Source organism: Pomacea canaliculata, linkage group LG5, assembly GCF_003073045.1.
Source record: "Pomacea canaliculata isolate SZHN2017 linkage group LG5, ASM307304v1, whole genome shotgun sequence".
NCBI classification, from domain to species: Eukaryota; Metazoa; Mollusca; class Gastropoda; order Architaenioglossa; family Ampullariidae; genus Pomacea; species Pomacea canaliculata.
Window position 1 is genome coordinate 21,720,026 of NC_037594.1, and position 14,874 is coordinate 21,734,899.

The following is a 14,874-nucleotide window of genomic DNA, read 5'->3' on the forward strand; positions in this document are numbered from 1 at the left end:
TGATAAATGACGCTCTCTAAAGGGTTGGAATAATCGGAAGTGATAATTAGAGTTTTGAAAAACGGATTTGATCTTGCATCAGAAGCTGTCCGACTTTTAGTTCCGACCATAATGAACATTTCAACTGTAAGTTGTTATGAAAACCGATTTCGAACCAGATTCTCGAAATATTCATCATTAACCGGAGCCGGTTTGCCATTCTGGAGAACACCCACCTCTGTCACCTCCATATTGAATACCTTTTGGTGATATTTTGTTACGTTCGAGGAATAAACCCTGCAGTGTGCTTGAAGAAGTAGTTGTGAAAATGCAGATCCTGTCACGAACTTTGTGTAAACTGTTCTACACGTCCTACTTGAATGGATGTGAGCGTTTGGTGTCATCGTCATCGTCATCGTTGGTGTGTCATGAAGTCGAGACAAGCAAGTGAACCCGCGGCGATCTCAAAATGTTCAAAATGTTACTTTGTTCGCACAACACTGCAAGCAGATAATTGAAGAGTTTTTAAATTGCAGAAACATGCGATAGACACGCCGCCCTTTTTGCCTCTGAACACCCGGCGCTCAGACACGAGCTGCAAGGCAGTGGAGGACATCGAGTGCGCGCGTGTTGTAGCAATACTTGCAGGCGGCAGCCTGTGTGTTGTACAGTACTCGGCTTGAATGGCGCAGCAGGCCTGCTTCAGCTCTCTCCGTCCTCTTCTCTCTCTACCCTCCTCCTCCTTCTCATTCCCCTCCACAGGCTTTCCCTTCTTTCGCTTCATTTTCACATCCTGTCTCGCCAACCCACCCACACCCCACTCCCTTCCCGCTCTCGACCTGGCGGGCTTTTTGCAGCACAGCACACCGTGAGTGATTAACTGCGCGGCTTGCTGTGGGAGGGAGGCGCCAAATGTTTCCAGGCCCACCACGACACGGGCGCGTGAACAGGTAGGTAGCGCTCGGCCAGGTGGAAAGTGTAGAAATAGGCGAGGAGGACTTTGCAGCGGAGTGCCAGATCGACCCGTGGGGATGAGAGGTAGTGGCTGTCGTTACTCCTTCATGCCGCTGTATGGTGTGCACGCCCTTCCCTCACCGCCCCTCGCCCCCTCCCCTTTTTAACATCCTTTACATTTTTTGGGTTTACTTCCTCCGATGTGGGTCTCTGACAGGCTTTTAGTGAGACGCGAGAGCCTAAAGATGAGCAGAAAATTTGTAATTAAGAATATTTCAGCTGGTTTTTCGTCTTTGTATATTATTCAAATACAAAGCTGAATGTCGCAGAAACCAGCCCCATATTTGACTGTGCTACTTATTTATCCCCTTCCCCACTGCTGTGATATAATAACTCGTCAATTTTTATTCCACTTTGTACAAAGGTGCACTGTTCAAACCCTTATGGCGGATATATTGCACGTTTTACAGTTTTGCCTTTTTAGAAACTTTTTTTTAACGTAATGGAAGCATCTGTGCAGCCATTTTGATCACAAAAAGCTCAGTTTTAAAAGATCGTCAAATGAAGTAAACGAGAATTTGACTGAATATCTTAAACCGGACACATAGTTTGGCGAAGCTTTTAGGTGAGTGGTGGGGGTGGGGAGAAGCGCTTGACGGTTAAATTTAATCTGTGGCCAACGCCAGGAATAATTGCCTTCATTGTTGATGTAAAAATAGATATCTCCTTTGGTGTGTATACTTTATTCGCAGTCTCTTCCTTTCCTTTCCCGTAAATGGTCGTTTGAAGTAAGTCATCGAGCGAATGATGTAAATTGGCGGTGGGTCCCTAAGGTAATGAGGACACATTTATTCCGCCTTCAGAACTTCTTAAATTTGCCTTGATGTAAATTTTATTCATTGCTCTTTCATTGAGTAGGGCGGTCTGGTGGCGCAACGGTTGGCACCTGTCACCACTACAGTGAAGGTTGGCAGTCTGGGTTCAGTTCTCCTGTTGGGCATGCTGTTCTTTCTCTGCACGTGCTATCTGTTTGCAGGGCTTACTGCCTTGCCGTGAAATAGCTTTAGTTGCTGGCTCGGTGTAAAACACCGATTCCCCTCACCCCTCTTTCATTGAATATGCCTGCGCTTAAATGTGTTTATGTCTGTGCTAGCCTGTCCGTTCGTGTCTGTCAATTTTGCATTTTGGCTAAGATCAGTGTGTCATGTACTACAGGAGTAGAATATTGTATTAACCGTCGTAAGTGTCCCGCCTTCTGCTCGGCTTGAAAGGTGGTAGTTGATAAAGAGGAAGAAACAACGGTCATGTGATTAACTGACATAGGGGTTAGCGTGACGGTGCGCGTGACTTTGGAATGAGTGGCGCGCACGTGACACTGGAGTGAGTGGCGCACGTGACATTGGAGTGGGAGGCGTGCAGAGCACAGTGACGTGATACAAGGACATTGCAGTGAAGACATTATTTTCGTATTTCTGCAAGAGTTAGACTTTTAGACGTTTTAGACATCAAGCCAGTTCAGGGCAAGTTACTGCACGGTCATTGAACCTACTGTCACTGGATTGCTAGGGTAAGTTCCATAGTCTAGGAACACATGACAGCTCACATGGAAGGACTGGAACTGCATGGGCTAGGAACAAGGGGGGGGGAGGATTGGTGTTTTACGCCGTGCCAGCAACTGAGGCTATATTACGGCAAGGCAGCCAGCCCTGTAAACAGATGCCACGTGCAGAGAAAGAACAGCGTGCCCGAGATGAGAAATGAACTCAGGGCAGCCAACCCTCACTGTATTGGTGACAGGCGCTAACCGTTGCGCCACCGAACCGCTCGGCTAGGAACAAGGATGGGTGTGTCGGAAACATGCCATGTGAACGGTGTGGAAGAGCAGTGAGATCAGAGACACCCTGGCACTGGGGAGAACGCGTGTCGACATTTTACCTCAACGGCATCAGGAGATAGTGAACCTTGCACGACGCATGCCCTCGACTGTTACGTGCACTCAAAGAACAGCAAACATCACCTGACAAGGGAGAACGAGGCACCAGATGCCCAGCGGTCTAGATGTAACCCATAACGTGAAATGGTAGCCTTGGTGACACATACGTGAGGATAGAAGTTTGTTTTCTTAAGTCGAGAAGGCTCGAGAAACCGTTTTTCTTTGCATGAACGTGCGTGCAGACGTTTCCTCATATAGATTCCGTCCTTCTGGGCACAAAAGAAAAGACTATAGTAATTTTTTTTTTTTGCGCGCGCTATCGCACTTTTAATGTGAGCATATTCTAAGCAAAAACTTGCGCCTGCCCTCATTACCTCTACTCCTACCCCACCTGAGGATCATGGGTGGTCTGAATGACGAGATCTCAAAGGTAGCATTTTGAGACTCGAAATGGCTCCGGCAAACCCGGCTCATTCTGTCAGCAGCAGGTTTAAGTACTTTTGGCACGCAAAAAGAATGAAAAAGAAGTGAAGGGAGGGTAATTCCCGTTAAAAGATGAGCCGTTGCAGGCACCTTTATTTCACGGGCAGCAATTGTGTTTGGTCCTTGTCCAGACGTACACGTCAGGAAGTCGCTTATTTTGTGGCTGTGCTCCCTGTCTGCGCACTCGTGCTCATTCACAGACTCGAGGCACTTCGATCCAGCCATCAGGGCTGTAGCTTTACAGTGCCAAGTATTCTAGCTTGCTTCTTAAGTATGACTAGGATTGATTTATCCCCACCACTAGGTATGGCTACCACCGCCCATACCTCCGCCACATTAAGCTGTCATATAGCTCGCCTTCTAAGTTTCCATCAGCTACTTCCTCCTCCTACCTATCTTTGGTCCTGATATAAAAGCAAACTCGTCACGAGCAAGAACCTTTAAATCTTCCATAAGAACACGCGAGACAGATGAAACTGTCAAGAATCGTTTATTTGTTGATTCTGTTTGCCTCATTTTTTTTTTTGGGCCTTTCGCAGGTCAACAGAAACTTTCATCTGATCCAAGTTAGGAGATGGTGCAATAGTGTTCTTAGGCTTTTTTTTTATATACAGTTTATGTTTCCGCAATCTGTCGAACCGACAGGAAGCGGTGGCCTGCAGCAGCGTACAGCATCTGAGTAATGTCTGTTCTGCAAAGTGCTTGCCGGAGAAAGAACAGCGATTGTATTGAACGCGTTTGCACGCACAAGCGCACGCACCCACGCATGCATTTATAGAGAGACGGGAGTGGGATCTTTAGGTATCTTAAAGCTAACGTTCTTCTGATATCTTCAAAGTAAAGGAGCCTTAGATGTCTGACCCAAGTGAACAGTTCTCATTTTATGAAGTAGTTTACGAGGTTCGAAGTCATGCACCGTGCTTATTTGGCTGGTAAACTGCTTCCTTTACTGTTGCCGAGTCGAACAGTCTTTTCTCACAAAGTTTTTATTTTGTCATAAAGATTAAATAGGGAAAATCTCCAGCACTTTGACTTACTTCAATTTTGTGAGAACACAAAGAGTATTGAAACTGAGTAACTCTTAGGCCATGAGAAATATTGGAGGAAAGGTAAGAAAATTGAGATGATATCAAATCGCGACAAAGTTCACAATCTGTACACTTTTAACCCCTCTTTAAAAACTGATAAAACTTAGACACCCAGATACCAACGTTCATGCGTTTTGTCGGATGTGATATTTTTAAGAAAATATCTTAGTACAACGATGCCGATGCTGATGGCCGCCTTGATGGGCGCAGAGACTTGTTCTGTAATTACAGTCTTACGAGTAGACAGCAGTTAATTAATCTCTGCTCCCCTCCCTCTTTCTCTCTCTCACAGACACATGGGGGAAGTCGTAAAAAGAGAAAATAGATTTCAGGTGATTTGTCTCCGATTTAATGTCACAGTTCTCCTTCGTCAATGTAACCCCTGTATCTAAGCAAACATGGTCTGTTTCATTCATGTCCCTTATGTCTTCACCGAGGCCTTCAGATTTGGACAGAACGGTAACGTGACCAGAATACAATAGGGGCTCGTAACAGGTAAGATGGCCCAGGTAACGACAGTCAGAGCTAGTTTGTATCAGGCCGTGAAATACGCCACAATGCGACCGGCGGTTGGCCTGGCGTTTTTATGCTTCCAGCCTGTGCATGGGAAAAACAATCAGTGTTCTGGGGTTAACTTTCTTTTTAAAGCCTTTCGCACTCAACAGACAATGACACAAACTGTCAACTAACTGATTTTTATTTGCATGCAAGATCTAGCACTGAATTTGGTCAAATAGCCACTCTATAGATAGCCTTAACTTGCAGCTGTTGTGTGTCTTTGAGCGCATATTCGGTCTTTACAAACCTGCCGCATATTTGTAGCTCACAAGATGGAACGTGTGTCGCTTAAACCATTTTTCTGTCACAACTTAGAACTTAAATTGAGCCATGTGCCAATGTTTTCAGTTATAAATAGCTGATGATGAAAATAGCTGTTGAATGCCTAGATGGGTAATTTTTAGTCGAAGGAGAGGATAGGAAATTAAATTACCAGGCATGCGTCTTTTCAGTCTTAACATGTCATGGAATGTCTATTTTGATTACTGGTTTAATACTGGCCTAGCTTAGAGTCTCCTTGTCATCACTGGCGAAGATGACTGTTTAGTAACTTGCCCAACAGGTGTAGTGCTTGGGAATCACGAGTTGGGGACCGTAATGCTGCCCTTGTTGCCCTGGAGCTTTCACGTATCTGTGCTGCTTCGAGATAAAGGGTGACACTTTTGCCAGGGAAACAAAGCCCTGTAGTTGGTTCCGTCGAGTCGGTTGGATATTTCTTATAGAGCTTCCAGGCTCACTAGAGGTAACCGGAATATTCAGTCTGATGGATGAGGTTTAGAATGGTGGTATTGGTTGTATCTCGCTTCAGTAGACGTCAAATGACCCGCGACATTGTGAAATCGATGAAGAAGTATGCCAGTGCCTTGGCCTTGCAGTGCTCTAGTTTTAGTGAAGGAAAGTGTGCGCGTGTCTGGCGAAAGGAGGAGGCAGAATTAGAGGCTGGGGGAAGGAGGGGAGTTTCATGAAGAATCCATTTTGCTGGCGACAGTGAAGTGGGTGAGAGTAATGGAGCCGGGCCAACGGAATGGTTGTGTTGCCAAATTGGCTTAAGAATACTACGGTTTCTGCTCTTGGCACTGCACGCTTCTCGTGCGAAGTGTGTTCAGTTGAAGCATTCAGCATTCCCGTCTCGAGCTGCACAACTCTTGACCGAAAATAAATCTGATTAAAGGCACGGTTTACGATGTGTTGTGTATGTAGTTCTCAGATCTTCCAAGAAGCACACCCTTGTCTTCTGGATGCTCTTCATGGCGGTGCCTCGTGGTGGTGAGATCATCGGGTGAGATCTGAATACACATGTCGCTTTATGAAAGCCCAAAACACGGCCCAGAATTGCCCGTATGCTTACTTGCTGTGACAGTGTAAAGTAGGCGTGGTATAGTAACATCTACAGTGTTGTTTAAAACAGATTGTTGCACATTCGGGAATTAGGGGTGAGGGGTGGGAACAGGTGCACTTTGTGGGTTAGATAGTGGCCATTACGATATTACAGCGGTGCCAGTGTCGGCTCCTGTTAAGTCCCTCTGTCTGGATTAGATCATCATACAGACGGTCTACCTAAAGTTGAGACTACCTGTTGTCCGTCGATTTTTAGTGTGCTGTCGTTGTTGATATGATTGCTTAGAATACCCGTAAGAGCTGGTTTTAAGGTTTGCCTGTTATTGCGCTTATCTCCTAAGCCAACCGTAGCCAACTCGTTCAAGCGAAAATTTGTCAGTTCAGAGTTTGATGTCCGTTAGGATAGATAATCATTTGCCAAATAGGATCACATAATTCGATTAGAATATATTTTTCAGAGCTTAAGAAAACCTTTACTATGCGACAAATTTCAGACTGGTCGCACAAACTGTATTGAAGTAGTATGCAAGGAGCAGAGAGTATAACCCTTCGATGTTATTGCCTAGACGAATGAGCACGACTGTTCACGTCCCTTGCAACGGTCAGCGAATGAATTAGGCAGGTAGTCATGAAGCGGTAATTAGAGTTGTTAGCGGGGCTGACTGACGGCAGCTCCCTTCTCACTAAGCAGGCAGTAAATCTTCACTTGAAGAAGGCAAGGGACGGCAACCCACTGTGCACCGATTATGTCGGCCATTTCCCTTCGTAATGTTACTTGTGGAAGTTGTTGTTATTAAGAGAAGATTTCGGACATATTTTAAGGGTGCACAGATTAGTAGTAAGTTTGTTAAAGAGAAAGTAGCACCTAGTCTAGTGGTCGTTCAGACAATGAACATTCAGTGATTTTCCAAGGTACAAGATACTATAGCATCTCATCCTCTAAACGGCGTTCATGTCCTATATTCACTAATCATACAGAAAGATTTTCACTTGCTTTCGTTCCTCACACACACAGAGATCACAATTCTCTTTTTTCTGTCTGTACATTCCCTTATAGCTCATTTCTGCTGCATAACCACTAGAGGACAAGGAGAAGTAGTCAATGAGAACAACAGTGAGGCGCAGGCAAGACACAAATATTAGAAATATATCGACACAGAAGAGCGACAGAAGAACAATATTTTCCTGCTGCTGTATCGTCAGGAACTGTCTGCTGTGGATATGTCAGTGCACGCCCAGGCTATGATCCACGCGTGCAGGCTCACACAAAACATCCACACGATGGTTGATGGTTTTTCAACACGTTTCTTATCTGTTTCCGCCGAGCAGCGCACGGGGTAGCACTGGAGAAAGTCAGTCTTATCAACCTGCCGGAAACTAGGTGTGGCTAGGGCGTCAGTGCTTCATTCACACGTTAGTGCCACTCACGCGAACCACAGGTTGACTTGGGCCCACAGATATAGAGTGTAGATTCCAGCCATTCATTTTCAGCGTCTAGGATAGGATTCAGTAGCTTTAACTTTTTTTTTTTTTTCGTGCATGAAAGTCCCTGTGCAGTTTCGAGGATGAAGCATGGCGGTTGTGGTAGTTTCCGGTTTTCTTTCTGCGTGAAGACAAAGGTACTGAGTAAGGGATCGCAAACAATGTGACAGCTAATGGACAGTTACCTAAGGTTGAGAGTGTGAAGGACAGATGATATCAAGAAAAAGTCACCAGTATTATATTCTATTACTTTATCTTCGACATGAATTTTGAGATGCTCAAGTAAAAATGAAGGATTTTTTTTTAAAAAAGTTTACATCGCACTCTTAAAGCTGAATTACTTCTAAGTTTTTTCGGACCACTGTCTTTAGATATTATAGAGTGCATTGTTGGACGCAAGAGCGTAGTGCAGACAGCCGCACAGACTCGCTGTTGCATCCTTGGGAAAGGTGACAGTAGCTCAAGGACACTTCCAGAAACCGGAAGTTGACAATTTCGAGTAATGACAGGGGCCGGTCACATTAAACAAGACAGGCTGATGAAGCGTGGAGACGGAGCGTTGTGAGATGAGAAATTATTTCCGCAGTCAGAAACATTAACAGACTTCCCAGACAGTCGGGGCGTGTAATCGTTTTTGAACCTTCCTCAAAGTGCATGTGTTATGGCGTGCGTGCGTGTGTGGAAGGGGAGGAGCTATCATGACAGCAACGAGTCTCGTAGACGATACTTTCTATAGTGTTTGTCAGATAATAGACATATTTACACATCTCTCCTGCTGACAGCCTCAACATTGGTGGCGGGTAGTGGGAAATCCCGTGGCAGTTAGTGGGGGCTTCAGTAGTAGTAATGCACAGATGGAGGCCGGAGAGGCCTTCTCTTGAAACAAACAATTCTGCAGTCTTCGTGAAGCAGCAGAAGAACGTTCACGCACATTGAGTTTCGGTATTTTTATACTAGATCAGCTTGCTACTTAAAAACTACACAAATAGTGTAATTTTGTCGTAGGGAGGAATGCCGCAGAATGCTTAAACACAATGGTAAATAAATTCATCTGTTTCGCAGAGTGTTTTCTCTTATAATTACCTGTTACAAAATCTCTGTGTTAGCGATGGAACAGATTTCTCTGACTATGAGCTACTATGTACTATGGGCGTCTTTTTCAGTCTGCAAGACATGCATCGTGCGATACCTTGAGACCAGCAACTACTGCCCCATCTGCGAAGTGCTTATTCACAAAAAGCGGCCTTGGCAGAACATACGGTATGTATTATTAGTGTAGTATTCATTTAATGTGCGGCTTCTTAGCTAAACTACATCGCTCAGTTTATCTCATACAGATATGTATATTTTCTCTCGTTCTGTCCCTTCCCACCCTCTTTTCCTCTCTGTTTTTGTTTTTCTCTCCATTTCACGCTTTGTAGCTTTTTAAACAGCATAAAGCATTCCAGTTTCCAGAGCCATAGTTGTTATGTCGAAGCTATCCTTATTATGATTATTTCTAGAGATATTAAGTGTACATGAAAACTGTTAGAAGATGTCGTCCAACTTGCGATCTTCCCACGACAAGAGAAACTCATAATGATACAAGGTGGACCGGGCGACCACTCAGCGCGACATATGGTGTATAGTCGCCTCTGTCTATGACCCTTGTTACTGATAAAGTACAGATAAAAGAAACATTTACTTGTTACCTGGACTCAAGTGCTGCGCCGTCTCGTTATCAACACAAGTCGGATAAGGTCTACCCAGGGTACCCAACCGAGTACGATGTGCCGACGCGACTGGCGAGGAGCACAACAGCTAATCCGCCAGCAACTCAATTGTATAAATTTGAATGGTTTCTGTCACTTGTTCTTACAGCTGACGGTGGCATTCCTCGATAGATAAACCGTGTTGCCGGTGTGGAACAAATAAGAAACAGATGTTATCTAGTCGCTAGTCATGGTCACCTACGTCACGTATGCGACTAGTCCTCTCGAGTGTCCGGGGTAGATAAATGAGGCTGTCCGCTGCGGGGCATCTGGAGCGCTTCCTTCTACTATCCCCGTTGACGTGTACCGTATCCTGTCCTTCAGCTTCCTCTCCACAACTCCTACCTCGAATATATCCTTCACTATCCTTTTCGCGTGTCACCTGCCCTTCGTTCTTTGCGGTCTGCTTGTTGTTCCCGTCATTCTGTCTCATCAGGTTTACCCTTCCTGCTTTACCTGGTTACCTTTCTCTTGTCTTCGCTGCCTCCCTGGCGTTCTTTTCGTTTGTTCGCAAGCTTGCCTTAATTCTCTTGCTTTAGCCGTCCCACAGCTAGCTGCTGACCCCCAAGCAAGCTTTTCGCGAAAGAATTTTGTTCGGAGGTGCTGTCGCGATATTTGGCTGCAAGCAATAAACTCTGGGTATTAATTACTGTGTGTTTCATGCCTCTTGCGTCGATCCCCAGTATTTTTCATTTCTGCCTGGAGCCAGGGTTGTACGGAGGACGAGGAAGAGGCTACAGGGCAATCGATATAACATTACCTTTCCCCATGTTGTGGGTCTGCCCTACCAATACAGAGTCGGATCTTGACTGAGCTAACGTTTTAGCAAGCTAGCTGTTGGTATGAAGCAACCATTTACTAGCTGCTTCCGCTGACGAAATCTCGTGCCGCTGGGCTTATACGTGTAACTTTTTGCCACCCTTGCGGGCGAGGCTTGGCGTAAGCGGCATTTGCACCCAGTAATCAGTTTACCATATTGATTTCTGTCCTCCCTCCCTTTCTCCTTGCTGACCGCTAATTCCGTGACATGTCAGGTTTGAAAGGTCGTCTGTTTGGGCCTTCCGCCTTGCCGCCTTGTGCTGAGCAAAGTCTTGACATGGTTGGCTGATTGAAGACTTGCCTTCTTTCCCGCGCGCGCGACGCTCGTGAACATTGGTAACCTCGAGGTGGTCAGTAGTGCGTCAACTCAGAAGAGACGAGGCGGAGATCTGCTGTAACGCAGATTAGTTCTCCCAAAACCTGTTTAGAAAATGTGTCATGCGTGATGCCCCAAAACTTAACAGTGATCGAGATACAAGATGTTTTGAGCATCTGCTGCTTACAGAGGGGTTAAACTGTAGGCTTCCTGTCAAGGTATGACATACGGGGTCACAATTGGCGGGTAGTTTCGATAAAACGACCGAAATAATGAAATCTCCATCTCTCTTAGATATTTAGTATGTCGGCTTCTTGGAAAACGGATTTTCACTTGAAGAACTGCTTGATCCCGTTGTTACCGACGACAATTGTTTGTGCAAACTCATTCGACGTCCTCCTAACGAAATTTATTTCATCCATTATTGGCACTATATCATGAAAATGGCAGTCGACAGAATAAATTGAGAGACCAAAGACCACAGTGAGATACAATGACCTTTACATTTCTTTCACTAATGCTGCATTTCGTTCAACCATTAACTTTCTTTGACTTTCGCGATATCGATAGTGTGAGAAAACGCACTCCCCCTACGACCATTACGAAACAAGCGATTTTTTTATTATTAATTTTTTCTTCTGTCGGTCAAGGAGTAACAAAAATCTGTCTCTTTTCTTCCTTGGACGGCCTTATTATCTTCTCTAGACAAAAGCAGCCCTATAATTCAGGGTTTCGTATAATTGTTTTATTTTAAATAGTTCTGCATAGTTACAGAGCTATGTTGAATCAAGTGTTTTTACGTGTTTTTTATTTTTATTCACTTTTAGACTCGACCATACGCTTCAAAATGCTGTTTACAAAGTCGTTCCAGGACTTTTCAGAAGTAAGTAAATTTATTAACTTTGAAAATGAATTTAGTATTATGTAGTATGCAGAAAAAAACCTATTGAAGTCTAGTTTACAAAGCAATTGTCATGTCAGATAATTGTAAGCAAATATGTTTTTTGTATTATTGTATTTTCCTTATTAGTATATGTTTCGATTTTTTTTTTTTTTTTTTTTTTGCCTTACTTTATGTAGGAAAAAGTACAGGTATGAGATCACTTTTGATATCATCGGTTTTTTTTCACTTTTTACTTTATCTAGTTTTTGTAATTGTCTGTGTCGCTCTTTTTATTTAGTTTTCTGCTTGGCTGATGGCACATTTTTGAGCATTATAAATTATCCGTTCTAGCATTTTTTTTTTTTTACAAAGACCATTTGCATGTTACTTTATAAATTCTATCATCTTCGTTGATTTTTTTTTTCAGATGAAATGCAAAGAAGGCGAGATTACTATGAAAAACATCCTCCTCCAGGTGAGTTTGTCTCAACGCTACCAAAAGGACCCTAATACAAGAGGGTTAAAGTTAGAGGTTTCCTTTCCGCGATCTTTAATTTCATTTGAGTGGACTACTGTCTTGAAAGCACTTGTAAAAAATGTAGTCGGCCACACGTTAAAGGATATGTGGGTGTCTGGGTATTATATGCTGAAGGGTGGGTCTATATAAATATTGTTTTATAAATACTGCTTTACTGTTTCAATAATGCTTAATGAATGCTGTTATCCATGTTCTGTCAGAAATACTATTTTAAAATCTTTATTTCTGTGGGATATATAATAGTTCGCTCACTCACTTGCTCTCTTTCGCGCTCGTACTAGTGTCTTCTTTTGGTATCGGGGAGCGGTGGACACAGACGTTCCCTAGCGAATGTGTCATCATTTCCCATCCTAGCCAAGCGAAAAATGGTCCCACTGCCTTGTTTGCAATCTTTAGAAAGATGGCGTCTAAGAGAACGAACCCCTATGCAAAATCACGGCATCAGTGGGTAAAGACTTTCCACAAAGAAAGTACCGGCCAGGACCCGTGCCAACGATTTCGTGAACAGGCCGACCCATCGGTTGTGGTTCACTGTGGCTCAGAGACAGGACTATTGATACTTTCCGAAAAGTATCATACCGGGTCGGTCGAGTCCCTGATCAACAACAACCGTGCACTCTTCTGGCAGGCTATAGGGTGGGAACCACGAAAGATGTGCTCCTAGACTCAAAACAGTTATAAAGTTCAGAGAAGGAATAGCCATTGGTACGTTGCACGCTTCACAGTTGCTTCACTAGGAGCTAGTGTAGTACAGGTGACGTATTGTAGGACTGTCGGAAGTCATGTGACCTGGATTTGGGGAGACAGCAACTGACGAAGGCTATGAACTTTGATACGGTGGAGAGGACGCCAGAGGTTTCCTCGTACATAGGGAAGTGCTCAGACCCATCATCAATTGAAGCGCCGCTCAGACATCCCCAGAACTCACTTTGATTTGAAGAAGCTGCAAGACCCAAACGTTGCGGAAGTTTTCTAGGCCAAAGTTGGAGATAAATTCGCCGCACTGAACACGGTAGACAGTGATGTCGATGGAAACATCAAAGATACTATTGTCAACAGCCCAGAAAGTTCTATGGCGTCCAAGGAAGAAGAAAGAACCCTGGGTCGCGAACGACATCCCAAATTTATGTGACCAATAGTAAGCTTTCAAGAAAGAAAGGAAAAGCAAATATGAATCAGCTTCCAGATACAAAGATATGAATTCTGCCTTCAGTGTATTTATTGGTCGTTATGTGCATGAACTGCTCACTATCCCCAAGACAAGCTTTAGTCGCGGGCCTTGTCAGCTGCCATGTCTACCTACACACTCCCAACGACCGGTTCCAGTCAAGGGACGAATGACTACCTGACTGACCGACTGAATACGATTGTTCATTCAGTCCACCTTTTGCAACTCAGGTAGAAATAATGTATAGCAGTGCTACACTGTTGCTGTACAAAATCGAACGTACGAAGAGATAGTTGTATATATTTATCTTTGGCAGGGGGTAAGGACGGCTTTGCAGAACAAGTTCACACGGCGCCAGAAAGAATTATTTTCTCCGAAGACGAGAAGTTCAGCGTCACCTTGGAGTTCTCGCCCAAGTAAGTGTCTGTGATAAACATGAGGCCATTGCCCCATGATGTGCGTTAGGAGATAATGTGGGCCTTTCCAGTACAGCATGAGCGCTTGATTTATTGATATGTAAAGATAATACTGGATGATACACTTGCATTAAATAAAAAAATTGACGGAAGTATGTTGGCTCGCGCGAAGCACTAAAAGGGAAAGAGACAGCCCTCGTGCTGACTTCACTTCCAGATGACCTAATCCAGTCTAGGAAAGAGAGCTACAAGACGTTTAAGTGCAGAATAGTCTCGCTGTGCTAATCAATATCCTATCCATCACCTCATTCGTGTTTTTCCCCCATTATTTTCTGCCTGCCTTCGTACCGAACCGTATCGTGTCCTCGATTTCTAGCCTTAGCAGCTCCAACCCCTACCTTCTGTACCTCCACCTGTTCTCAGCTACTGAACACCTGTGCACTCTCCTCTTTTCATTAAACAAATGAGCCTCATCAAGTGAGTAACCGGAGATATCTGACTCAAAAAGAAATTTAGCCAATTGAATAAAGCCCGCTGCTGAGTGAAATCATTTGAGCTGGAAGGGCGCGTGGAGGGTTTTCAGTAGACGGCACAGAGGTAGCTTTATGCCATATCGCAAGAAAAATGTCGAATATCATAATCACGACGCATCTGGCGAGTTGTGCAGTTGTTGCTGGAAGTCTACTGATGAAACATTCACAATTGTGTCGTTCAAAGGGTGGGGGAGGAAATTAAATTGCCTTTCCTGATAGAATGGAAAGGAGACACCAGTATTTCTTCTTGACTATATTCAGAGTCTTCATTACCAAGCTTCCTTATCTGCGAAGATCTATGAAAAATATTTTCCTCAAATGTAAACGTAAAATTAATGATCACTGTAATCTCCGTATCGATTTCAGTGGGCGACCTATTCAAGAACCAAAGAACACCGCTGTTGATGTGTCTTCGGTGAGTTCTTCATCATTTGTTTGCCTGTGCGTGTGTTATGATTAAAGAGGAGCATTGACGCAAATTGATTTTTTTTTTTTTTTTTTTTTGGTGGTGGTGGGTGGTGGTGGTGGTCAAGTCTGTGTCATTAGGCGAATTCTACTGTCTAATTTTAATTCCCTCGTTCACAAACTTCCGTTTTTTAGCCATTGGGAATTGGAAAAAACAGAATAAATTGGTA

At 44.1% G+C, this 14,874-nt stretch overlaps 1 protein-coding gene and 1 long non-coding RNA gene across 5 annotated transcripts in view; one reads left to right on the forward strand and one right to left on the reverse strand.

Moving 5' to 3' along the window:
• LOC112563782 (mucin-5AC-like) overlaps positions 1 to 14,874 on the forward strand; it is an 82,199-nt gene that overhangs the window by 50,962 nt on the left and 16,363 nt on the right. For all 3 annotated transcript variants that reach the window (XM_025238109.1, XM_025238108.1, XM_025238110.1), the window contains exons 3-7: positions 8,979 to 9,075; positions 11,529 to 11,584; positions 12,012 to 12,059; positions 13,607 to 13,706; positions 14,606 to 14,654. In XM_025238109.1, the coding sequence (XP_025093894.1) occupies positions 8,979 to 9,075; positions 11,529 to 11,584; positions 12,012 to 12,059; positions 13,607 to 13,706; positions 14,606 to 14,654 (350 nt within the window). The remainder of the gene's footprint in view (positions 1 to 8,978; positions 9,076 to 11,528; positions 11,585 to 12,011; positions 12,060 to 13,606; positions 13,707 to 14,605; positions 14,655 to 14,874) is intronic.
• LOC112563783 overlaps positions 1 to 14,874 on the reverse strand; it is a 77,310-nt gene that overhangs the window by 10,405 nt on the left and 52,031 nt on the right. The window contains exon 5 of one of the 2 annotated variants that reach the window (XR_003099123.1): positions 5,335 to 7,936. The exons of the other annotated variant lie outside the window; for it this stretch is intronic. This is a non-coding gene — a long non-coding RNA (uncharacterized LOC112563783). Of the gene's footprint in view, positions 1 to 5,334; positions 7,937 to 14,874 lie in introns of those variants that run through there. 2 annotated transcript variants of the gene reach the window in all.